The following is a 25,882-nucleotide window of genomic DNA, read 5'->3' as shown; positions in this document are numbered from 1 at the left end:
TTGTTCTAACAGAAAGAGGAACATATGTTTTACAACGTATTCGGTACCGCATGTTGTTTTACATCGGTTGGCTGTGTATGTGAATATTTTCGAAAGCGAACGTTGTTCGGCCATTTATTCCCGATCCCTTCTGCAAGACAGAGAAATCACTTGGAAATTTACGATTTTACTGATACAGGTATGACAATCACTGCGAAGCGACTGAAGGGTTTGTTTTCGTGTGAGAGGATTAGGATGTTTTGAGTAATCTGCAGATTTAACCTGCAGATCCGCACACCATCTGTGCCCGCTCTGCAACTCAAAAATTTCTCTAATCAGCACTCTCCGTGGGATGTTATTTCTGTAGAAAGTTGCCAGCGCACGACAGTTTAAAGCGGTATCCCTGCACTCATGATTGTAAAGACGTAACTAAAACAGGATACGCACCCATAATACTGAAACTTCTCTCGGGATAGCACCTGCTCAATGGAGTTTCGAATCTAACGGGTCGTTTATTTAAACCCATGTTCTGGGGCCCATGTAACATAATTCCAATGCACGTGCTTGAATAACCCCTCACCATTTTTTGTTTTCCTACGCGCGAGCTTTGTTCTTCCCCCTTCGCTATTTCGCTTGAAGCTTATGCGGAAACCAGAATCTTGGGGACAATAAAAGCATTTAAACCTTGTGTAAGTAAGCATGTCTTACAGAGTTCAATAAAGATGGTTTGCACCGGGTGCATGCTTCAGAATTTGCAGGATACCAGCAGCTCACGTACCTCTTGCGCATTATCTCAACACCAACTACAATTCCAAAGCTGGGTTCTTAAGCTGATGTTTGTTCCACAAGGTTAACATTAAGCGTATGGCTTTAACACGGCGTCCTGTAAGTTTGACGCACAAATTACCCCTTACTGAAGATCAGTGTTTTTACGAGATGTGCTACAAATTTAGGCACAATGCGACAGAAATAATTTAGGAATGTATTGCTGGACCTTACCTGAAATGATATTGTGGCGCTTACGACGTTTGCAAGGAGCCTTCTTTGTCTGTCATTTTAACTTACCATGGCCATTTTTTAGACTGTATATTGAATATTTTAAGAAGGTATTCATGTCAGACTATTTTTGTTGCCTCAGTGTCAGTTCCGAGAAAATGTCAGTATTGTTTCGTACACCCCTGAGGCTGCCTTAATGCACTAGGGTTGCCTCAGAGACATTGTTATTTTGCAATACATAACACAGGAGTTGCAAAGTGAACATTCTTGAAGCGCCCCCTTTTGCAGCTCGCGTCAATAAAATGATGTAGTTTTTGAGACGTCCCCTGTGAATATTTCCGAACACAAAAAAAAATCAGCTTTTCTCTTTGTGGACATTTTTGTTTAGGCAACGCCCAGAAACAAAAACCATTGACGTTGCGGAATACATTAATGATTATTTACCACTAAAATTTCAATCTTGATGTGGTGTCCGAACAAACGCAGCCAGAAAAGCGGCAGTGCTTTTGAGACAGGTGAGTGCTTTGAAAGCGCTATCACACAAAGAAAGAATCCAATTCAAATTTCCGTGGTACGTTCTACTATTTACACCACCAATGTTAATGTAAACGAATTATTCGCACAGGCCTTCTTCAAAAAATCATCGGAAACAAACTTACTATAAAGCATAACTACTATACGTACACTTCCATTTTTTCAAGTGGCACCTAGTTCACGAACGGAGTGGCACAGACCGTAGAGGGAGGCCTTCCGTGAGTCAGAGCAATATGTTAGATCTTTGGCCTGGTAGTGTATGACATTGGTACCCTGTTTATTAAAGTGTTTTCTACGATGAACTAAGCAAACGTTAGAACCAAATTCTACACGGTATATTCGCAAATATAAATTTTGCCGTCCGTACGCCCTGCTAGTGAGACAGTTTCGGTTCCGATTACTTCACAGATTAGTCTTTAGAAACAATTTTTGCATACAAACTGCAGCTACGATCATAAAAAGTGAACTCACGTGTGTGTCTTGTACCTAATCTCCGCAAGTGCTCTGGCACCGGATTTCTAAACTTCTGCTTCGGTATTCGAAAATGTTGTCGTGGGTATCTTGTCGTATAGTCATTACAATTACGTGTTTGTAGGAACCCTAAACCCTACCAGCAGTAATAGGATCAATCAAGTAGTTGAAGTGTTCCCCTTTGTTAGTAAGACGGACTAGTCCCATCAGCAACACTCTCATCCCGTCAAGCAATGACACGCTGTAGAAAAATTTTTATATACGTCGTTACCCTCGTGTATTTTTTCATCAATTCAAAAACGAGCCGCCGCTCCAATTCTTAGGCGATAGAAGAGACAGAGGAACGTGGTAGCAGAAGAACCATACAGGGATGGCGCTACGTTTTCGCTGCTGTAGACGAAATTCGTCTTCTGGAGACGCAATGATTTGCCGTCGATTTTTGTGGAACGGTGTTTTCGACACTTTCACGTTCACACTATCTTGCCCAAAACTGTGTTCATCCGTAGAGTTCACTCAATCTTCGTCAGTGACAGTGATGTAGCAACGATGTTCTGCTAGCGTACACAGCAACACTCAGTCACTGCCACCTCGGTACAGCGTAGAGGTCTTCAGCTCCTTCCTAAGAAAAAACAACAAATTGAAGTAATAAATAGAGGTCAGAAAGGTGAAAAAGAAACACTAATTTTTAGGAGAAGGGTAAAAGGGGCAGAACGTTGTATTGGGAACAGGTGGGAGTAAGGGTTAATGGAGAATACCTCAGTAACCTCAGATTTGCTGATGACGTTGCCTTGCTAAGTAACTCGGGGGACGAATTGCAAAGCATGCTTTCCGCACTGGGCGAACATAGTAGAACCGTGGGCCTGAAAATTAATATGCAGAAAACTAAAGTAATGATCAATAACCTCGGGAGAGGACAGCAGTTTGAGATAGGTGGCGAGGCAGTGGAAGTTGTAAGCGAATATATCTACTTAGGCCAAGTTGTGACCCCAGATCCCAACCATGAGGCAGAGATAATTAGAAGGATCAGAATGGGGTGGGGTGCATATGGCAGACATGCTCAGATAATGAATAGCAGCCGACCAATGTCGCTGAAGAAGAAAGTGTATGACAGCTGCATCTTACCGGTACTCACCTACGGGGCAGAAACTTGGAGGCTCACTAAGAGGGTTCAACTTAAATTGAGAACGACTCAGCGGGAAATGGAACGGAAAATGATAGGTGTAACATTAAGGGACAAGAAGAGAGCGGAGTGGGTCAGGGAGCAAACTGGTGTTAAAGACATATTAGTAGAAATTAAGAAGAAGAAATGGACGTGGGCAGGACATGTATTGCGAAGGCAAGATAACCGCTGGTCATTAAGGGTAACAGAGTGGATCCCTAGAGAAGGCAAGCGTTGCAGGGGGCGGCAGAAAGTTAGATGGGCAGATGAGATCAAGAAGTTTGCGGGGATAAATTGGCCACAGTTGGCACAGAACCGAGGTAATTGGAGAATAATGGGAGAGGCCTTTGCCCTGCAGAGGGCGTAGATAGGCTGGTGATGATGATGATGATGATGATAAGGGGCAGTGGTAGCACAAAATTTCATTTCTATTATATATGCTAGTTATGTACTTCTTCATTATTAAATATAAACGAGATGACACAATGCGAAGGTTATATGGCCAATAATAGTCGCTAAAATCGCAGGAATGTCTGACTTCAACTAAACGTTTCCCTCCCGTCGGTATACGTTGCGTTGACGAGTCAGTGCTGCCCTAACAATGTTCCGTTCAATTTTTGCCTTGGGATTGATCTGGGGGGACGAAGACAGCCATTAGGTTTTAATTTCTGAGAAAATTAGCGTGTTTGCTAGAGAAGCAAAGCATAAATCGCGCCATTTTTTCGTCATGCAATTGTTATGAAGTAATTTAACCAATTTTGATAATATGTTACATGTCTTCGGTGCTCTTCGGTAATACACAGCAATGAATTTCAGTGGGAGTTTTTTTCCGTTTACTCCCCAACATCCTTTCTTTGACAAATTTCATCCTAGAATGAATTCTCCGGAAGCAAGAATGAAAATAATACCCTTCATGACGAAATATGATAGCCGAATCATGCAGTTCTACCCTTTTCAGTTTCTATGCGGCACTTCCTCCTTCTCCGCATGACGCCGTCCTGCGCATTTGTAAAACTTGTCGTCACGACTAGACTTCATATTTAGTTATTTGTATACGCGTACCTACAGTGGGCCAGTTTACGTTAGTGTTCCGCTGATAGAAAAGAGGCGATAGTGGTGTACTGCTGCTCCAGTCGTTTTCCCACCTCCTGTCCATGCATCTGTCCCTATACTGGCACTGTTGCCATTACGGAAGTTCGCTTGTATAAAAAAGCTAATCTATCCACTTCTGAGAGTTATCCAACTTAGAAAAATTGCCCCTTCGAGTTGCTACCACGCTGGAAGCACGACTGCATCATTCGGGACTTTGATCGCCTTCGCCCGTTAGAATTTGGGACGTCGCTGTTTACGAATTCTTCGGGACAAGCTATGCACCCTTGCACCACTCCTTTTTGGTTGCAAAGAAAGAACAACATTTGCTTTTAATGAACCAAAAATATCTATTAGAGGAATCACAGGGGTAAGAAACAGGATTACTAATGAAACCGTAACAAGGGCAAAAAAGAACACTTGACGACACTAAAAACTTTACTAGCGTTGCAGTGATTCTTCTTTTTCCCCTTGTTACTGTTTCGTTAGTAATTATGTCCCATTACTCTAGTTACCAGGTAGCCTATGTTTCTACCTTGAGGATCGTCAGAGCACAAATGTCGGGCTCTTTTAATCTCCGCTTCGCCAATTTCTTATTGCGCAAATTTTGTTAAGTTTATGAGCCGCGTATACTTATTTACAATCCCTGTCCAAGGCGCGATGAAAACTATCGTGAAATTACAGCAGGGCTTTAATAAAACATATATATTCACCATACTTCTGAGACCCTCTGCATGAAAGTAAAGCTGTAATGCATTATTAGATAGCATATCTGAATAGGCAGGGTCACCTATTCTTTGACACAAATTCCAGTCAAAAATTTGACTACGTATCTTAAGCGTACTACAAGGGTACCCGAAACGCTACTCAAAAAATGATGATGTGAAGCTTACTGTGTGGAACTCGCAAAACAGACCCAAGCAACTACATGTGCTAGCGTCCAGAATAAGCATAATTAAAAGCAGGAGCACGGTGAAGCTCGAGAAAGTGCTCGGCTGTGTTAATGCAAAGTGCGAAAAACTGGAATGAATAATTTACCCTACAAATGAGAAAAAAAACCGAATATTTTGCTTTCCCCCATTTATTTTTGTTTGTTGTGCCACGCGAATTTCACCGGGAACAAACTTAACGCTTTATACTAGCACTGGCGTCGGAAATATACACATGGACCCTGCGTTCGGTCTGTACAATTATTCCACACGCTTTCGCTTCTTCCATAGCCTACTCTCCAAAGCGGCCGAATGATATAAAAATACATGCCGTTCCACTCAACGTGAATGCTGTCGGAAGGGCAGAGCAGTGATTCCCTAAAATGGGCTGTCGCGCCATGTTTTGCTCGCTGCTACCACCCATCACCCTCTTCGCCTCCCTGTGTCACTCCTCTCTTGATTAATTGAACTCAGGGTTCTCCAATGCAATTGAAATTTCCCACCTTCACAGTGCTCACGCGCCCCCTGCGTGGAACAGCACCAGCGGGATTTCTGCTCTTTTAGTGCTTGCTTTCACCTGGCACGTGCCGGAGCCTTACTGCGTAGTTTGTAACGTGTCGTTTTTGGCGGCAACTTTTTTTTACTGAGTAAAAATCATGCCAATGGTTGCTCCTAACTAAATCGACGGGGGGCTGCCGGTGACTTACACAGAGTTTGCCGCAATTGTACCTGAACGTTTCTTCGCTCTAAACAACGGAGAGGTCAAGACAAGCGCCAGCGGCTAAGGAGCTTCCAACGGTTATGAGTATACAAAACGCATGTTTTACGAAGCCTCTGTTTCGGTCCGTTACGCCGCTACGCCGTGTGGTTTGTTTGGGTCCGTCACGTTGCTAAGCCGCCTGATAGCGGCGGTGGCTCGGCAGCGTGACAACGAACGAGCTACAACGACCAGGATTCGCCTCTTAAAAGGCGAATTTGGATTTGCTTGCGTTACAAATCTAAGCCATGGTTGTTCTTGATCACATGCATCAAAAACATCTGGCTGGATGTGTGTAATATTACTCCTGTACAGTCGCCGCAAGAAAAAAACAGTTGACGTGGCACATCGCCTGCAGTACGCCGGAGGTGTGTCTTTCTCAGACTTGCACACTGCAAGCGCGGCTAGCAAGCAACATATAAATGCAAGGTTTGTGCGCATACTTTTCAACATGCTGTGACCACATATAGAACGTAAATGTTGCTATTGATCCGGAAGAAAAAAGTGCATGAATTTTTTTCCTTCGTTGACCGCACCCTATCATAAACACAGGACGACACCTATATATATATATATATATATATATATATACCCGCATTCTGGAGCTGAGAACTCAGATCGTGCTTGCGGCCACAAAGAGTACATGATGCTAGCATTCGGATAACCTATAGTTACGGCTAACGCCCAATTTGCATGGTGAATTTCATATGTTAAGTAAAATTTAAACAATAAAGGTTGGTTGAAAATAACACAAAAACTCTTCCGAAAATAGAATAAACACAGTTTCTTGTAGTCTTTTCACTTGTTTGTTAATGCATATGAAATTGAACGTGTCCTGCTTGATGCGCCAATAACTGAAGCAAGATTTATTCTAAGGTTACGTTACTCACCGTCTAATGTGGCACAATAACGATATAGATGCTTAAGCTGGATGCGAAACAGGACAGCAGCCACAGGATTGACATTGACGATGCCATGGAAGAACCTGTTCGAACAATGAAAAAATATGAGGATTGAACACACGAGGACACGGACGAAACTTGCAAATTACTACTCCACCGCAGTCCCCAACTTTGAAGGCCTTTGAATGCAAACTAGCTCTGCCTTACCAGGGCTCATATAAACCAATTCAAGGGAAGCCAAGGGGGACATCAAATATGTGTGGCTGTGTGTAACCTAAGTTAAGTGAATTCGTTTATACACTGGCTATGAAAGAACGTCGAACCTTTCCTCCAGGATTCCTCTTAAAAGTCGCGAACAATACTTCAGTTGGTTTTATATTGAAACAGCAGTATACCATATCGCCATTATCAGTCATCTAAGCCAGACGTCAGGCATATGAATTTTGCCCTAGTCTGATATTATCTAATCAAAGCGATAAAAATATTTCCTCCTGGATATAACTGCCTCGTGTAGTACTTAAGAACCGGCAATGCCAAGTAGTGCATCCTGCAGCCACGTTTGTTCAAGCTTCTTCGACCTGATGCACTGAATCGAGATGTTATATGCAATTTTGTAACGACGGCCCCCGACATGAATATTTAAAACAAAATAAGCTAGAAAAATAACCTACTCTAACCTAGTAGTCTTCTGTTTGTGTCCAGAACTTCTGAACAAACGTTCTTTTTTCACCATTGAAACGGCAACGTTTTTAAATCATATTTTGTTAAACCTTAAGAACGCGCGTGTATATCTCGACAAAATTTACCGACGACATAAATGCCTACCTGGCGTAGTTTTTAGGTAAACGGTGCTCATTTAACGTGTGGCACCAACTTTCACTGGAACACCTGGACTTGCGGCCTTTATAGAGGACATATGCGTTGCAAAGTACGAGACCGTTCTAACATCCTATTCCTCAAAATTCCTGTCGTATTTTTGCAACGACCGAGAACAGACAACACTTCAATGTTAGCGTCATTTGAATGTAAGAATTATACATTGTACATCGCAAATTTTGAAAGAATGACGCGGAATGGGCGCGAAAAATGTTTCCATTCAATAACTAGCCTAAATGTTTGTTCGTGGGTGTGCCCACTAGCTGCAAACTACTATTTTCGCTGTCAAAGACACGCCTCTATGTAACCATGTCCTTTTATTTCACCAGTGATCAGTTCTGTTGAAATCTCTGCATATTCCTCCTGGATACTCCTTTCTGCTGCATAGCTCCTCAGTCATTGCCGAGCGAATTGGGCAGGGTTTGTTTTCTCAAGCCATGTTCCCTATCACTCCTTCACATTGAAAGTCCAGTTTCGTTTCAAGCCAACCCGTTTGGTTCACACGGCTACCTAACTGGGGACGCAATCTCAGGAAAAGTGTCAGAATTTTGTGTGCGGCGGCGGAATTGACGGTGGTATGACAAGACACTGGGCGCTCATTTTCTGCTCCTGTGAACGAAGATACAAGTCTTGTATTGCCACGGGAGGACATATAACAGCGTATAAATGAAACAGCCACTTACCATAGGCTCCCCAGGTAAGCTCTGCGTTGGAATAAGTGAGGGAAAGGAAGAAAAGTTAGACGGTGAAGCAACGAGAGTGAACTATGCGGCAAGATCACTACGAGCAGTTACCCTCACGATGCTCTTTGGCTGAGCTTAAATTATAAGGATACTCAGAGGAGCAAGCATTTGCTGTAGACGAAACAGCTCCAATATAGCGGGCCCATACCCACGTTCCCCTCACCGCTGCCCCACCAGGCGTATATGCGTCTCCTAGTCAGTACAGCCAGCCGTCAACTGAACTTGCTTATGGGGGTTATATCACAGCATAAACGTACCAAAAGCATACCAAACCACCCGTATTGAAATAAATAACAGCAAAAATGGACCTGCAATGGTTGAAAACCACGGTGTAGAATTATATTTAATAGAACTAGCCGAAACCGACCTAGAAGGGGAACCCCGCAAAAACCTACAAGAAGCAGTAGCTGAAAATGACTACCGCCAGCAGCCCGACTGTCCCATTATCAACGAACATGATATTGATAAAGCTTATCTTACGTCCCACAAATGCCGGCACTAAGGTTAGGGGTGTTGCGGTGCAAAAAGATATGGACACATTTGGGGTCAGTACGCACAATATGACCCTTAAAAATGAGGGAAATAAATGTTCTTGTAAGCATGCCAAATAACAAGTGTTTGATGTGGAGAAAATGAACTACGAATCAGCGGAAGAGCAATTTTGAAACGTTGGGAAAACGTAGAAATAAGCTACTTACAAGAAAAGAACTATAAAGAAGATCTTTGAGCACAATAGAAATTACTTGACCAGGAAATTTTCTCACATCAAAAAAGCGTGTGTTAGATTCCCTCCGCAGCGGCCGCTTTTACGATGGAGACGAAAAACGAAAAACCCCGGTTGTTCGACATTTCGGCCCACGTTAAAGATCCCCAAGTGGTCAAAATCAATCCGGAGACCTGCGCTATGGTGCTCCTCATGGCCTGTGTAGCGTCGGCGAGTTAACCTCGTAATCAATCAATCAATCAATCAATCAATCAATCAATCAATCAATCAATCAATCAATCAATCAATCAATCAATCAATCAATCAATTAAACAATCACATTTTCTCACTTAATACCGCTGTCCCCGGACCGAACTAAAAATAAAATAAATAGAACATAAGGTGTCACATATGCTTCACCATTTACGGCACGAAGTTCAATTTCTGACGTGATAAAGCTCCGTATTCTTTCAGTCCATGATGTCCAAACGCTAATAATATTGATTATGTCGTACTACTTGCACTGTATCTCCAAGTTAACATTCTGAGATTTCATGGCTATGTCACAGCTATTATAGCTTCGATACGTAAAAAAAATATTTATTCTCTCTCTCTCTCTCTCTCTCTCTTTTTCTCTCTCATACAGATGTCGAACATATTATTCATTCTTGACTGGAAAGTCACGGTTTATTTTTTAGAAAAATATAAAAGGAATAATTTTGTTGTGAGTAGTGTTTACACCCGAATCACTAACACAGGGAGCAGAGAGGCCGTTCGGGCCGACAGTGGGCTTTTATAGTCGTTTTATACTTCTGATCTCGTGTGATACAAGCGTCGTTTGCCTACCGAATTCTTTTTCTGAACCTTGCGATACTTTTTCCGCCTATGTGAAGATACTGCTTTCCTACGATGTCATTGCGCTAATTTTAGATATCTCCTAACTTAACTTTATAAAGAACCTGTTCGGTGTGTCTTCTGAGGTGACACTTGTACATCACTTCATGATCGAATCATGTGATGTGGCTTTCTATGGCTTTTGGAGAAAAGTTTATGGTGCAAATCCCTGCACGCTTTTGGAACCATCCGTACTTAACAGACATAAGTGAACGCACTTTGTGTAGTTTATGGAGCTCTGCAATCAGCTATCAAGCCCTATACTACACCAGCAAGATGGAGCTCCTTCAAAAGACGAGTGTTTAATGCCGCGCGTCACCGCTTTAGGTGATGCGCGGCATTAAAGGGTGGATCTGGGCATGTGCACACACTCAATATCCGGATATAGGGGCAATCAAAGAAGTTTTAATTAGATATGAGCAACAAAGAAACAAAGGAAACCCGCTATTGCCAGAAGCACCCGACAAACCGAGACCCATTAAAAGTGGGAACACGGGGCTCTTAGAAACATGGGCTAACCTCTTGCTCCTAACTACTTGGTGGCACCCAAAACCGACGGAAACTAAGGTACTTTCTTGTTGTCGTCAAAAAATTAGTAGCAGTGCAGTGATCACGTCTAACTTTAATGAGGTTGGAGAAAAATTGAGGGACCACCGCATAATTTAGTGATGAGAGCAGGGAACATTTCTTGAAGGGATCCCCGCAGTGATGCTGGTTAGTAGTCCCGTACCCCCAGGAGAGCTAAGTGTACGCCGTCTGCAAGACCTAACGCATCTTTCTACTAATCCAACTGTAATTGAAATTTTCCGCAAACTCGGTCCGCACTTTGTTTGCATTGTCGATGAATGTTTTCCTTTAAGGTTACAGGAAGACTTCTAAATTTAAATTTGCTTATTAGATATGTGTTACTGTTTAATTCGGTTAGGAATGAGGGGCTCGGTGATATAATACAGAAAGAAGCGGCAGCAGTCAGGAACGACGTGTTAGCGTATATCATTATGCTGATAACATAGCCTTATGCTGCTATCATTATCATATTATATAACATATTCATTAATTTTTTTGTTTCAATATTTATTTGAAATTACTGCCCCATTTGTTGATAGTCTTTAGCTCTATCAACTTGTGTGTGAACTTCAAAAATTCAAAAATTGGAGATATTGTTAACTTTCACGAGTTCGAATGTGCGTCTTGTTATAGTGAGGTGTGTAGGGTGTTTTCTTTTTCTGGTTTGTCTGGCAAAAGAGTTGCCTCTGGTATTGTTACCCCTGAGCGAGCATTCTGAGTCTTCCGTGACCCTCTCACAAGCGATTTGCGCTTCTGTGGACACGAATGTACAGTGAAATTTATTCTGAAATAAAGTTGTATGTTTGTATGTATGTATGTATATATGTATGTATGTATGTATGTATGTATGTATGTATGTATGTATGTATGTATGTATGTATGTATGTATGTATGTATGTATGTATGTATGTATGTATGTATGTATGTCATCATCACAAGCCTATCTATGCCCACTGCAGGGCAAAGTCCTCTCCAATTAGTCTCCAATTATCCCGGTCCTCTGCTAACTGCGCCCAATTTATCCCCGCAAACTTTTTGACCTCATCTGCCCATCTAACTTTCTGCGGCCCCCTGCCACGCTTGCCTTCTCTAGGGATCCATTTAATGAGCAACGGTTATCCTGCCTTCGCATGACATGCCCTGCCCACAACCATTTCTTCCTCTTAATTTCTACTAATACGTCCTTAAACCGCGTTTGTTCCCTCACCCACTGCGCTGTCTTCTTGTCCCTTAATGTTACACCTATCTTCCGTTCCATTGCTTGCTGAGTCGTCCTGAATTTAAGTTGAACCCTCTTAGTGAGCCTCCACGTTTCTGCCCCGTACGTGAGCGCAGGTAAGATGCAGCTGTCATACACTTCCTTCTTCAGGGACAACGGACAATGTATGTATGTATGTATGTATGTATGTATGTATGTATGTATGTATGTATGTATGTATGTATGTGTGTATGTATGTGTATGTATGTATGTATGTATGTATGTATGTATGTATGTATGTATGTATGTATGTATGTATGTATGTATGTATGTATGTATGTATGTATGTATGTATGTATGTATGTATGTATGTATGCATGCATGCATGCATGTATGGATGGATGTCATGTTAGCAGCATATAGCTTTATAATCAAAGCCCGTAATAAGCAACTGTATTACTCCTTGCCTTTAAGGATTAATTTTTCAAAGTTTACCTTCTCTGTTCAATTTTCGGCTAAAGTGAGAGCAAAGCAATAAGCAGTGGGTCGAGAATTTAAACGCGGCACATAATTCAAATTTATATTAACAGCATGTGCGGACGTTTCAATGCCCTTATCACTAAGCGTGTAAGCGGGGCAGCGCTCCTACGCCAAAATGGAACCAGATTGCGGAGACAGCACTTCAGATTCTAACAGCCGGCTTTCCATTTCCAGATTTTCAATTCGAATCTCAGTACTTGCCATTCACTACGCGGATTTTATACGTAAGGAAAAGTCAACTGCCACGCTCAAAAGAAAAATGCACAGAGATTGTAGATAGGGGCAAAAAATTGATTCCTGTCATGAACAGCCACGACATAATGGATAATCATTTTTATGTTTTACTCCATTTTATCTAAAAGTAGTATTTTATTTCAACCCAGTCTCAAAAAACTTTTTTTTCAGTCTGTCTCTAAGGCAGCAACGTCTCGACCAAATAGGGAACTGCTTCTTTGAAATGTTATTTATGGAATGCTGCGTGAAGTGAATCAGTACGGTAGCTTCCCTGACAGAATGTAGGGCGCGGTTTTGTAAAGCTCTGCGCAGTTTTCTTTTCTTTTCTTCTTATTTTGACGGTTTCTGTAACCGTGAATGAGGCCGCTGGGATGCATTCTTGCGCGAGTTAACTCCAGTGACGCAGTGCACACCGTGTAGAAAATTTTAAACGTTATTAGTACAGACCGCATTTTAGGCAAATCCTTATTTTGTTCCTTCTACTTACATCACACCATTTTGATCTAAGAGCGTGAATGAGAGTTTACGATGGGTTCCTGTGGTGTTTTTATACTGCGTATGACTGCCTAAATGCTGATAAATGCCTGGAAAGTTCCCGCAATCAGCACCTATCTAGCCTCAAGTTTCGCTTTCGATTGCAACTGAGATCGTTATTCATGCCACCGGGCAACGATGGATGTTCTGACTTTATAAATGTTTAAGCAACGCTTTTCCTAAAGGTACTTTTCTGGCCCTACGTCTGTTCCTCGTTTCGTTCACATGCACATAAGAATTTTCAGTATCGGTGCAGGAATTAGAAAGGTCTTCCAATTTCATATTTAAAAATACAAGCTAATTGAACGTTCCTCCCTCTCTCTCTCTCGAAATCCGGGGGACTGTTCCTCACTTTCCACTCTCCAGGATGACGTCGCATGGCGGGACCAATGACGGCTGCGAAATTGTCGCGTTCCGGAAGATTTGATTGGTTGTGGGGTTTAACGCGCCGACGCAACACACGCGATGAGGCGCGCCGTAGTGGAGGGCTCCGGATTAATTTTGACCACCTGGGGATCTTTAACGTGCGCCGAAATATCGTACACACGGGCGCTTTTTTTGCTTTTCGCCTCCATCAGAAAAGCAGCCGCCGCGGCCGCGAATCGAACCCGCGACCTCGTACTCCGCAGCGCAACGGTTCCAAAAGTTTTAATCCAACGGTTGTCTAACCTGGGAAGGTTATTTCCGCGCTTCTTGGCAGCGTCGTTCGGCGGCACCACGCCAACCGCGCCGATACAGCGTCGACAAGTAGGACAAGGCGGAGACACGCGCCACCTGCCCGTCGCTTCGTCGATGTGTGTTGCTAGGCTTAATTTTCTGAACTCTACCACACCTTCAAGTTATTTTTTGTCAACCAGGTTGATGGTCATAACAAGACCTACTTTAAGGTATGCCCCCGAGTGATTCAAAGTGTTAAGTGTGTGCTCAGTTCTGCTAGTGAGGCTTGACGTAAACGCTCCTTGTAATATCACAGGAAGGCGAGATTCAGCCGCATGTCCTTCTCTTGAAAACGTAACTGGTGAGATGTTCACAAAACAAAAAAATAAAAACATAAAATCATTTCAGCATGTATATATAACAGAAAGAAATAACGATAGATCGTTGAAAATTACCGGGACGGCAAAGGGAAAAATGATGTAGTGTGTCTTTTATACTTTCTGAAACAGATATAGTGCTTGAATGGAAGTTAGACGAAGCGGGGAAGAGAAAAAATGTCCACATGCCCGCCGGGTGATATATATATATATATATATATATATATATATATATATATATATATATATATATATATATATATATATATATATATATATATATATATATATAGGGAATCAGAATAGGAAATGAGGGGCTCGTAGAAATAACACAGAAAATAAGGGTTGGCAGTCAAGAAAACCTCGGAAAGCAAAGGGGAGGTTGTGTGTGGTAGGTCATTGAAACAGATAAAGAATTTGGAAAGAAAGAAAGAAAGCGGAGAGAAAATGCCCGCCAGGTGGGATCCGAACCCACGACCTCCAGAATACCGGTCTGGTGCAGAATACCGGTCTGGTCGTGGGTTCGGATCCCACCTGGCGGGCATTTTTTCTTTGCTTTGTTTCTTTCTTTCTAAATTCTTTATCTGTTTCAATGACCTACCACACACAACCTCCCCTTTGCTTTCCGAGGTTTTCTTTACTGCCAACCCTTATTTTCTGTGTTATATATATATATATATATATATATATATATATATATATATATATATATATATATATATATATATATATATATATATATATATATATATATATATATACAGAAAAATAGGGCAGCAGTCTACAACGCCAAAGGAGGCATAGGGGTGTGGTTAGGCTCTGTTCTTTTTCACTACGGTTAATGAAGTAAACATTTTTTTTAATATACAGAAGAAAGAAAGAAAGAAAAACACGCGCCCAGAGTGGGGACCGAACCCACGCCTTTCGATTACATGTCGAATGCCTTACCAATTCGGCTATCTGGGCGACTGTGTTCTCCTTCACTTTCTAGGCTATTTATATTTACTAGAAGTGTATCTAACACTTGAGGGTGGTAGCCAGCGCCACTCTGACTACACGGGGAGAAGGGGACCTTCTTTTCAACCCCCGGGGCGTGACTCGAGCGTCTACAGCCTGTCATGAGCGGGTAACTGGCGGGAAGCCCTCTTATGCTACCTAGGCATCAAGGCTGCCAGAACCGAGACCCTCGCTAGGCTTTCGCAGAATAATATAGTAAGGAAATGAGGGGCTCGTTGAGGAAATACAGAAAGATAGGGCAGCAGTCTACAACGCCAAAGGAGGCATAGGTGTGTGGTTAGGCTCTTTTCTTTTTCACTACGGTTAATGAAGTAAACATTTTTTTAATATACAGAAGAAAGAAAGAAAGAAAAACACGCGCCCAGAGTGGGAACCGAACCCACGCCTTTCGATTACATGTCGAATGCCTTATATATATATGCATGATTTGTAATTGCAATGCCTTGTATCTGACTGTGCTGCCATCGTCGGCAGCAGAGACACTTGACTTTTTCTGTAAGGCTTTATGATGCTGCCACCTAGAAGCAAACAAGCTAACTAAAGAAAACGATGCGTCCATTACGCGTCGGAGGCTGGAAGCACTACACCGAGTCTTATATTACATAACACCAGGGTCGGCATTGTGTCTTAATATGCGCCATGCCTATAGCTGATACCCGATACACACCAGCCCACACTACACATCAGGTTCACACGAATTGACAGGCTGAACGCCCCGAAGCTACGCCTGGAATACAAGACGTGTCGTACTGGAGGGCTCCAGATTAACTTTCGGCACCTGTAGATCTCTAACGTACACCACAACCTCGACACACGGGACATTTTCGCTTTTCGCCTTCTTCACAAAAGCATCCACCCCGGCCGGGATGGAACCCGCGTCCGTCGGCTTATCAGCCCAATTCCTTAGCCACGAATCATCTACTGATATGTTGGTGTGCTTCATGTATAAGAGTACCAGAAATGCTCCGATCAGCCTACCGCTTTTTGTATTGTGGGGAGCAATCACGGGCGGTGGGCTCGGTCACTGACCATGTGCAGGGCTGATCCGACGCGTGAGCACGTAGCTGCTGTGAGGAATCTCCAGCATGCACTCGAAGACGTCAGCAAGCGACGGCAGCTGGTTCTCCACCATGTCTGCACGGAGGACCACGTCGAACAGCCCCTCGGCTGAGGCACGCGTGAATGTTCGCACCACGGCTTCTCCGACGGGCCTCCGCCTGTCTCCCTCGAGGACGAACAGCATGAGCTCGGGCTTCGGGAACAGGCCGTGGCCCGCACACACAAGGGTCACGGTTCTGGGCTGCGACTGCGTCATCTGGTCCGTGGTGGGAGAGCTGCTGTAGTTGAAGGAGAACGACTTGGCCGGCACTGCAACGAGCATAGAGGGCGGGAAAAAATCAATGCCGGATATATACCATGAAGATGCGTCTTGGAGATGCGACCCTCCCTCCAATTATTTGCTATAAAATGAATATGCATTACACTTAAGCGAGAATAGCTCGCTCTGCAAGCTTGAAAGTCCTGACTAACTCGCGCTTGCTTCTGCCGGCCTTAGCCAATTTTCCCAGCTGCCCATGATACGTCATAGGTTCTAGTGCGGGAAATAAGCCAGTGGGTCGCATGGCCGTTTTCTTTTTCCATAATTATTGTGCTTATTTGAGTGAAGTCTGCGTTAAAAGCGGCGCCAGTTTTATTCTCCGAGGCAATCTTTTAAATAGACAAAACCTGTATTTTCTCTGCAAGCATGGCCCCTTTAAGTGTTTTTATGCCTTTTTCATTGTACGCGACGCTCGAGAAAGCGACAGTGGCTATTGAATATGAATCTGAGTAGTACTGTTACTGAAATAAGCTAGTGCATCACCATTAGTCCAGCACTTTATGGGAAAATTGAACGGCCATGCTCAACTGTTGGAGCCCTTACGCCATCATAAACAACGACATATTTTTTTTCCTGACGTATATGCAGGCCCCGCAGGTGTTCGTTCGAAGTTATTTGCATGCATGTAAAATGTATTGTGCCTAGTTTTGCGTGATTAGAGGCCTAAAACGTTGTTTTCCCTGCCTATAACACGCATTTTTAATGCATAAAATTCCGGCCTCCGCTTATCAGCTTATGTTGGCCGAAGTAGCGATAACACCAAATAAAAATGATTTATTTTTTGTGTTCCCCTTTTAGAGCCATATCGTGGGTAGCGTGAGGGCCCATTATGCTCCCGAAGAACAACATTTCACCTAGTAAACACAGTGACATTAGGCCTCACGCATACTTTAAAGTGTATATCGCCAGCATTTGGGGCTGCTAAGGAGGCGAATTGGCTAAAAAGCCTTACTGTCTATGCAGACGAAGATGGGAACGTAGAATTCTAATCGCCTTATTCTGTTGTACCTTTGCAGAAGAACACGGTAGCATAGTTCCGGCACAAGCGTGGCACGACCCATCGACCCTTCCATGTGCCCACGTGTGGATGGCTACATGTATCCGAAGGGTAGTTCCATTTTATGTTTTTTATATGCGGAGTACATTTTAGTGAACTCCGGTGGGTTCGCTTTAGTTTGCTTATTCAAGCACACTGTTGCGACTTTTAAAGCAACCGAAGTTGCTTCTATAGCTCGTAAGAGTTGCGCCTAAACCAAAGGCCTTCCTAGGACAACAAAGTTTACGAACAAGTAACACTGCATTTTCTGCAAAAAGCACGAAATTTTTGAGCAAGTTCTCGTGTGCGTAACTTTTGAGCGCATCGAAAACCTTCGGCACGTTTCCGAAAAAGCATCCGTACGTAATGAAGGTGTTCCAGTAAAGGTTTATGCCAGTTCTTTCAGCAAACGACAATGTCAAAGGTTATACTTTTACAAAAAAGTACGCTGATTGTGGTCCTGTGAAATTTATATACTGCCGTTCTCTAGCCCCAAGTGAGGGAATTGAAAGCTGCGTTTTACCATGTTAATGTTTATTTCCACTACTGTCGCATGCCGTCCCTCTAACCTAGACCTCCCGGTACTCCACGTAGAATGGAGGCACTACATAGAGTGCCCGTGAGCAACGACGACGGCATATCTTTAATAAACGAGCGTAGGTAGCGGATTTTAAACACGTGGTTTAACTTTTTCCAGACAAACACACAGTAAGAATGCCTCGCAAACCATCTGATAATAAAGGTTCCCATACGTAAAATGAGCATGAAAACCAGTCTGCCGCTCATGGCTCTAGTTTCGGAGACTGCGAATGGCGCCTGGTGTTTTAGATTTTTTATGCTTTAGGAATTCACCAACGCCCTAGACGTCTTCAAAATCGCATAATCACAATGCACATGAGTATCAGTACGGACCCCACAAAAATCACACTTGAACGATTAATGTCACTGCCTGGTTAACGAAACAGATGTACTGGAGAGTGGAGAGCCGGACCTGCAATAGAAAGAGGAGTGAGGTTGTTAAATGATCGCTACTGCTGATAACCTTTTTGCCCTTCTCCCTATTCACCTTACAGAAAGCTCAAGAAGGGACGACTCTAACGGAGTTTTAATTGTTTTTTTTCTGCATTCGCGCTCCAAGAACTGTTTAATGAGGTGCCGGTACTAGGTACTACCACAATCATGGCGGCAACAATAAAGTCTAAGCGTGCAGATATGAGGGTATTAAAGCCAGTATGGTGCTACGTGCGTCAGTATATAAAGAAAGAAAAAAGTACGTAAACAAGGATAGGTAAACATACGCCCATGGGCACGAATGCTTGCCTAGGCAGGCAGCACTTGTTAGCGCACGCCGTTATCCCGCGAAACGACATGACGACACGCGATACACACGAGGGCGAAAAGGCTGTGTCCGCTGCGAATAAACACAGCACTAAAAGACGACAAAGAGAGAAGGAGAGAAAGTCAGAACCTAACAAAGTAACACGCCAAGTGTTGACACTATCACAACGACAATGGGCATTTACGCGGGCAGGCCAGTGGTGGAGCGATGTGTCGTTCCCACGAGAGAACGAGGCAATGAAAGATGGCTGTCATGAAACACGAAATGGCGGCGAGATTTTTAACGGGTGAAGAGCTGAGTGTGGTGTTTGCTTTCCACACTAGGCGGGAGACACACGAGACGACGGGGGAGCATTGTTAAGGAGGGCGAAAGCGAAGGTGCGCGGGCATAGATATTAGCGCGATAATTAGGGCGGGCACCGATAATTGAGCCGCCCACGCCACCGGGAGGCTGAACTGAACCGCTCCCTGGTCGTCTGCATGGCGACAGACCGCGCCGACGCCCCATTAGCCTGAGCTCTGTAGGCGACACAGCGCCACAGCACGCCTCGCGCCAAGTTTGTCGCCTGGTGCGAACCGCCGAGTCAGCGGCACACGGCTGCCTCCGCTATTGAGTGAGAGCCCCCAAGCACGCGATGCAGGTCACAGCATGCTACAGAGAGAGAGAAGCGGTAAGCTAAGCACCCTGCATGGCGGAGCCGAGGGCTACTTTTGTAATAAATGTTTATTCTCACATCCTATAATGGAACAATCAACTCGATGAAAGATTATATATAGTCAGGCACAACAAGGAAGGCAGTAACTTGGCCCGTTTTTGCGGCAAAAAAAATTCCGGAGCACTAAAAAACACGGTTGATGAGTGGTCGTCTGCTGGCAGAAAATGGGATATAGTAGAGCCGTTTCTTGGCGTGGGCGAGAGAGAGAGACAAAAACTTTTATTGAGACCACTGGCCTAAGGGGCCGCCACCACCGCTTGTGCTCGGGTGACCAATGGGCGCTGGGAGTCTTCGTCCGAGCGGCCCAGGCCCTCCGTCCAGTGTTCTACAGTTTAACACCACATGTGGGCCTGCCCCTCTGACCCCCACCCCACCATAACTTTCCCTGGCGTGGCCGACGTTTTACGCCCACACTGCCCTGCTGTTGAAGACAAACTCGACAAACAATGCTACGCATTCGAAGACTACGCTACGCCCAGACGTGTAGAAGAAGGCGACAGGCGGTTGTTTGGATTCAGCGTCTGCGGAAAGGGAGGGCGCTTTTTGGCTGTGACGCATGAAACAACAGTGAGAGGGAAGCAGTGAGAGGGATGAAGCCGAAGACGCGGTGTCGCCCTCTTCCTCCCCCTTGGAAAGACGCTAAAACTGGCAGCCAGAAACGGCGCGTTCCAAACTCCGCAGTTGGGCGCCGGCAAGTGCGACATGAAAGCAAGCAAAAAAATTGGCCGCGTATCTGCTCCTTTCATTTCAAATGTCGACAAAAGACGACATTTGCCAAGTAAATGCCTCACTTCGCTTTCCGGCTAACCTTTCATGTTTCTCTTGCGTCGCGCTCCTCCCAAGGTAAACACGGTAATGGTTTGCTCATGTCTATTTAAATTTACAACGTTCCACTGCTCCAGGCCGGGTGCCTCGATGCCAGCGCTGCCGTATGGTGGAGACGCGCGTGAATCGAGGCGCTGTACTTCAACGTTTATAGAACCGCGTTGCCCTAGTCCACGTGCGTTCCAAGGAGAACGTGGAACCTATCCAGTGGAACCTTTAGTGACTGTTGCCGCTTGATTTCCTAAAATGCCGCCAGAAGCTGTAGTGGCGCGCGCGACAGGAGGCGACAGTGTGAATTTTTTTGTGGAATGGATGTAGTATTTCATTTCGCGAAAATCAAGCATCTATGATTGTATTTTATAAAGGAACCCTGTAAATATCCATTGTGTATTAGTTTTCTATCTTATATTTGCGTAATGTCATGTCCTTTTTCAACAATGTTGACAAGTGTGAACATATAAACCGGTCTTAGACTTTTAGATTTGATTGTGAGTAGATAAGACTATTGCGCAGACTTCGTTTCACTTTGGCCGCGTGGCTGAGTCGAGTCACATTCAGACAGACATGCAGACAGACCAAAATTTCTCTCTGTAAGTTGCCCAAGACTAGCGTCCTTTAAAAGAACAGAACTCGCGCTCGCGCTGCTGTTCAGCCAGGGGGCGCGCAAGCATTTCGAAGGCGGGAAATTCGAATTACAATGGCCAAACCTACGTTCAATTCATCAAGAGAGGAGTGAGACATTGATTGATTGATTGATTGATTGATTGATTGATTGATTGATTGATTGATTGATTGATTGATTGATTGATTGATTGATTGATTGATTGATTGATTGATTGATTGATTGATTGATTGATTGATTGATTGATTGATTGATTGATTGATTGATTGATTGCAGGGTTTAGCGCGCCGACGCGACGCAGGCGATGAGGCGCGCCGTAGTGGAGGGCTGACCACCTGGGGATCTTTAATGAGCGCCGAAATCTCATGCACACGGGCGTCTTTGCTTTTGGCCTCCATCAGAAAAGCGGCCGCCGCGGCCGGGAATGTAACCGGCGTCCTCGTGCTCAGCAAGGAGTGAGACAGGGAAGCGAAGAGCGTGATGGGAGGTAGCAGTGATAGGATGCCACTGGTGTGAATTCAAGTGACGCCGCATGGGTTAATTGTTGTGGGTGTCGTTTAGAGCTTCGCAGTACAACCACATTCAAGGTGTGGATAGGAGAGAGTTTTTTTTTCGATTAGAATTTTCTTTAAAGAAATCAGCTCACCAATTCATGGTGTATCCGCTTTCATTTGTGATTTTATGTCGTCGATTAGTCTGGTAGTATCGCTGCGGACTAGGCTTCTTTGTTGAGAAAGGGTTTCCCGGCACATCCTCGACGTCGCTAATGTCTATGTGGTCGTCGAGATGAATCACGGTCGATGAAAAGTCGAAGTCGTTGTCATTGTGTTCCGCTGTTTTCCGGGGGGCATCCGCTAAGTATTGGAAGGGTTATTGAGGGCACAGGATCAGGTAACCGTTTGGGGCGTCTCCTCAATTCCTTTTAAATGCAGAGCATTTATTTAACTCACATGCAGCGTCGGCCATCCGTCCGCAACAGCTCAGCGCGCAGGTGCGCCCTCTCCCCCACTCCTCCTCTCCCGCATCACGCTACCACCTCGCTCTCAACAACAGGTCCGCACTGCTCTCCCTACACTATATAAAAAAATAATACTTACCGGCGCCTGGTTTCGATCCCACGACCCTGCGGGCGGAACGCAAGGTACATGATGCTCTTCCCACTGCTCCACAAAACCGACACAGAATGAAAGGCTACGAACGCGCCTTATATCCTTGACTCATTCAAACTACGTCAATAAGCTGCTGATACAACGCATTCACTACCACCAACTCCCCAAACACTAAACGTTAACGCAATACACCCACCCCCTATGCGGCGCATTTACTCGAGTCCCCCTCGCGGGGAGATGGGCCCAATTTTTTTTGTTGTTATTCATGGTCGCCTGCAGTCGACAGTCCGGGATAGCAGTCAAGTTCGATCGTTATTCACTCACGCATCGCTGTGGCGGTTCACATTCAGTTCTTCAACCGTGTAATCTCTTCCTCCTGGTCACGGCACCATTTTTGCTCACAAAACCAAGGTGGGGACCGCGCTACGTGAATGATAACTCTAATGGCGGATGGAACTGCACAATGATGGTGATATTTAAGGGCAGCTGACAATAGCCACCTTCGGAATATTTAAACACGTGGGCACGTGCTGCCACCTGCTCTCGGGAGATCATCTCAAGCCGATTCTCCAGGTAGGAGCTGTTGGGAGCTGCTCTTGGGAAGGTGTTGGGAAAGGAGGCAACTTTGGGGCGTGAGAGCCCTTCCAAGCTATATGGTAAGGGTGCAGGGGATGGACAGAATTTGCATGTTGGGGATAATGGAGGGCAACCGATGTTCGGTAGTCGATTTCAATAAGGGAAGGTATCTGGCTGCAATGCGATAAGTTGTATCTTCACTCACGGGTAACTGGAGGTGAGGGTGTGACAGAGTTTGTCATCGCTGTCAATTATGAGGCAGTCAGTCGTTTAAAAGAGATAATATTGAGGAATGAAACTGTGTGGCGACCAGAATGATCAGCTCCCAACGGTTCCGAGGGTATTAGAGCTGTAATAACCAAATATAGGAGCGCTTGGTGGTATGTGACCAAACAACGATTTATATAACCTTTCCGATTATGTTTTTAGCCGATGTATCTAGCGGATTTATTCCCCTTAATTTTCGAAAGTATGCATGAGTACGCAAGTGTGCCCTTCCTGTCTCGATAATACCCACCAGCTCAATTCTTTCAGCCTCGTACACGCTACCTGAATTCGATAGTTAGGGTGTCTGATCCCCCCGTGCGGGAACGTTCTTTTGTATAATATTACTTTACCATCACCAAAAAGTCCGATTTTTTTGAAAAATTATAAAAAATTCTAATATTTTGCCTGACTTGTAGGTTCTGCCTTACTGCAGCAAAGACGTATATTATTAACGTACTACCCTAATATTGAGTGTTCTACATTGAAATAAAATTTCGCCGCCCTCTAGACCGAATCTTATTACTTCCAAATAGCTTGAACAATAATAAATGTGTAGTGCACGTGCAGTTCGATGCATAGTAAAAGGAAATCTAGGTGTAAATTTTTCTTTTGAGGTGTTTCTTCCAAATAATGATAATAGTGATGACGATTAGGATTTTGATGCGATCGTATACGTGCGAAAATTCGTAACGGGCGAAGCATGAAGATTCTTCGTTTCAAACGGACGGCAGTAAAAAGCAAGCGGTAGTGGAACAGAGGCAGTGTCAACCTTGTCCCATCTCCGTGGTCCTGGAGACGAAGGTTCTGCGCGATGTCAGTGTAGGTTTCTATGGGAAGCTAGGCAGAATCTATTCCAAGTAGGAGTAAACGGAGGCAAGACTGCTTTTGAAAGGCATTGCGTTGGGGCCCGGAAACGGTCAGAGGTTCAGTTGTCCACAATGACACGTGGGCCGCATGGGTAGCACTGCACTGGTGACAGTGGTCTGGGTGGCGTATACTCAAGCTCGTTAAAGACAGTGAGCGCAAATGCGTTTATTTCATTGCGGCCTACGCAATTATTTCATAATAATTGCGTAGGCCGGCTTAGATCGCAAAATTGGCTCTCCAGAGATCGTGAGTGCGCAAGAGAAATGGGTGCCGATACAGCAGATCGGAGTCAGCCCACATCCTTGAAAGGGCAGGCCGAACGAGAATGACCGCCGACCCAAGTGACGTGATGCGCATCGCCGCACTGTTGTCTAGGGAAGGGCGACGAATTTTTAGGAGCTGATTTGGTTTCATATCAACAAACGATGTCACTAATTAGACCGTGGGCAACACTTGAAGCCATCATGCGAAACTGGGCCGACAAATGTATCTGTAAGATAAACATGTGCAAAAGTCTCTCATCAAACTACAAATAGCTAATGTCCGCTAATTAAATGCCTTTGCAAATTTCGTCACGCAGTACGAGGAACGTGTTCTTACCGCGTGAGACATTCAGGTGCGTGTGCTGTGCAAAATGTTCGCAGTTGTTTCCAGCGTCTTTATCGTGCTTTCTTTGAAATTAGAGAAACAAATTTGCAGACCATGACAGTAGGCGTGCTGCAACTTTTAGAGGCGGTGTTAAACATCTCGCCTTCGCAAGAAAAACCCGCTTTCAGCTACGCGGCCAACTTAAACGTAGCCCCTACATGCACCAGCAATTTTCTTTCCGTAAATGAGATTCGAAAAAAAAGATAGCAATATGTTGGAAGGCTTCTTGATATTTTGGAAGTGCGCTTGCATCGAGGGTGCGCATTCGGGATGTATCGGAATCAGCAATTTCGGTGCATCACCGTCTCGTTGAGCGTCATGTAGATAAAATGAACTGGTTACTTATACTAATTTCCCAACGCCATTCTCTCCACCGCAGAACCAATCAATATTGAGCGAGCTTATGGGCTAACGGTATTACGCATGGTGAAAATTAGCGCCGAAGCATCGGCGAAGCAGCCGTTGCCCCCTCGCCCAGTCACGTGGTCCGGCAGCGGCTAGACTCCGAGCTAGAGCAGCTTCAACGCCCGTCCGCTGCAGATCACGTGAAATGACGACACAGCTGCCACACTTGCGCTGCGGTCGTTGAAGATCACTGCGACGCGATGAATGACCTTGTGAGACATGGTGTAGTAGAGCTTTCACTCCAAAAACCTGAGGGAAATTACCCGCTTTTCCCGAGAAATCCGTCACTCGCACGAAATACCTGCCCTAAGTGTAGTAACGTGGACGACCATTCCACCCATCGTAATAGAACACACGGATTAGAAGACCTCCCGCGAGACTGCCGAGAAAAACGACAACGGACATATCCGGGAAGATATAAGGGGGAGGCAGTCTCACCGAAGACGGTCATGTCCTGGTACCGGGCGTCCTGGCCGGCCAGTGAGGCCACGACGCAGGTGTACTTTCCGCTCAGCTCCATGGTGGGCCTGAGTATGCGAATGGCCCGGTACTGCGAGTAGTGGTCACGTGCGTTCACCGAGTAGGCGTCGTCCAGGCGTCCCTGGAGCACTCCAAAGGCTTCCCTCGCCTTCATCTCGGGTATCCACTGGTAGACCGGCTCGAGTCCGTCGTTGAAAAACCACTTCACCACAAGCTTGAGGTCGTTCTCGTTGTAGACGTACTCGCAATCCAGAACCACGGGCCTGTCCGTGCCATTCCGAACCCAGCGTGGCACGCTCAGTCGACGGATCATCACTCCCCGGCAGCCTGCGAACAGAAAGTGAAGGAAGGCGTGGAAGATATTAAGTATACATGGACGTTTCCAGGGAAGATATTGCGGTGTTGTCGAAGCAAGTACACTGCGTAGCAATCGACCCTTTAGTGTGAGGGGCTACTGAT

General features: G+C 44.8%; 1 protein-coding gene across 1 annotated transcript; it reads right to left on the bottom strand.

Annotated features, from left to right (window-relative positions):
• On the bottom strand, positions 1-25,744 carry LOC144180528 (uncharacterized). The gene is made up of 5 exons (XM_077708857.1): positions 25,382-25,744; positions 16,186-16,524; positions 8,376-8,396; positions 6,805-6,899; positions 1-2,599 (listed from the first exon to the last, which is right to left on the bottom strand). The coding sequence occupies exons 1-4, from the start codon at positions 25,734-25,736 to the stop codon at positions 6,808-6,810; spliced, it is 807 nt and encodes a 268-aa protein (XP_077564983.1). The 5' UTR covers positions 25,737-25,744; the 3' UTR covers positions 1-2,599; positions 6,805-6,807.
• Positions 25,745-25,882: the final 138 nt, after the last annotated feature.

This window comes from Haemaphysalis longicornis, unplaced genomic scaffold (assembly GCF_048455015.1).
Source record: "Haemaphysalis longicornis isolate Haplotype H1 unplaced genomic scaffold, Haemaphysalis longicornis Haplotype H1 scaffold_4, whole genome shotgun sequence".
Lineage (NCBI taxonomy): Eukaryota > Metazoa > Arthropoda > Arachnida > Ixodida > Ixodidae > Haemaphysalis > Haemaphysalis longicornis.
The sequence above is the reverse complement of the archived record's forward strand: the minus strand, read 5'-3'. Positions and strand labels throughout refer to the sequence as shown.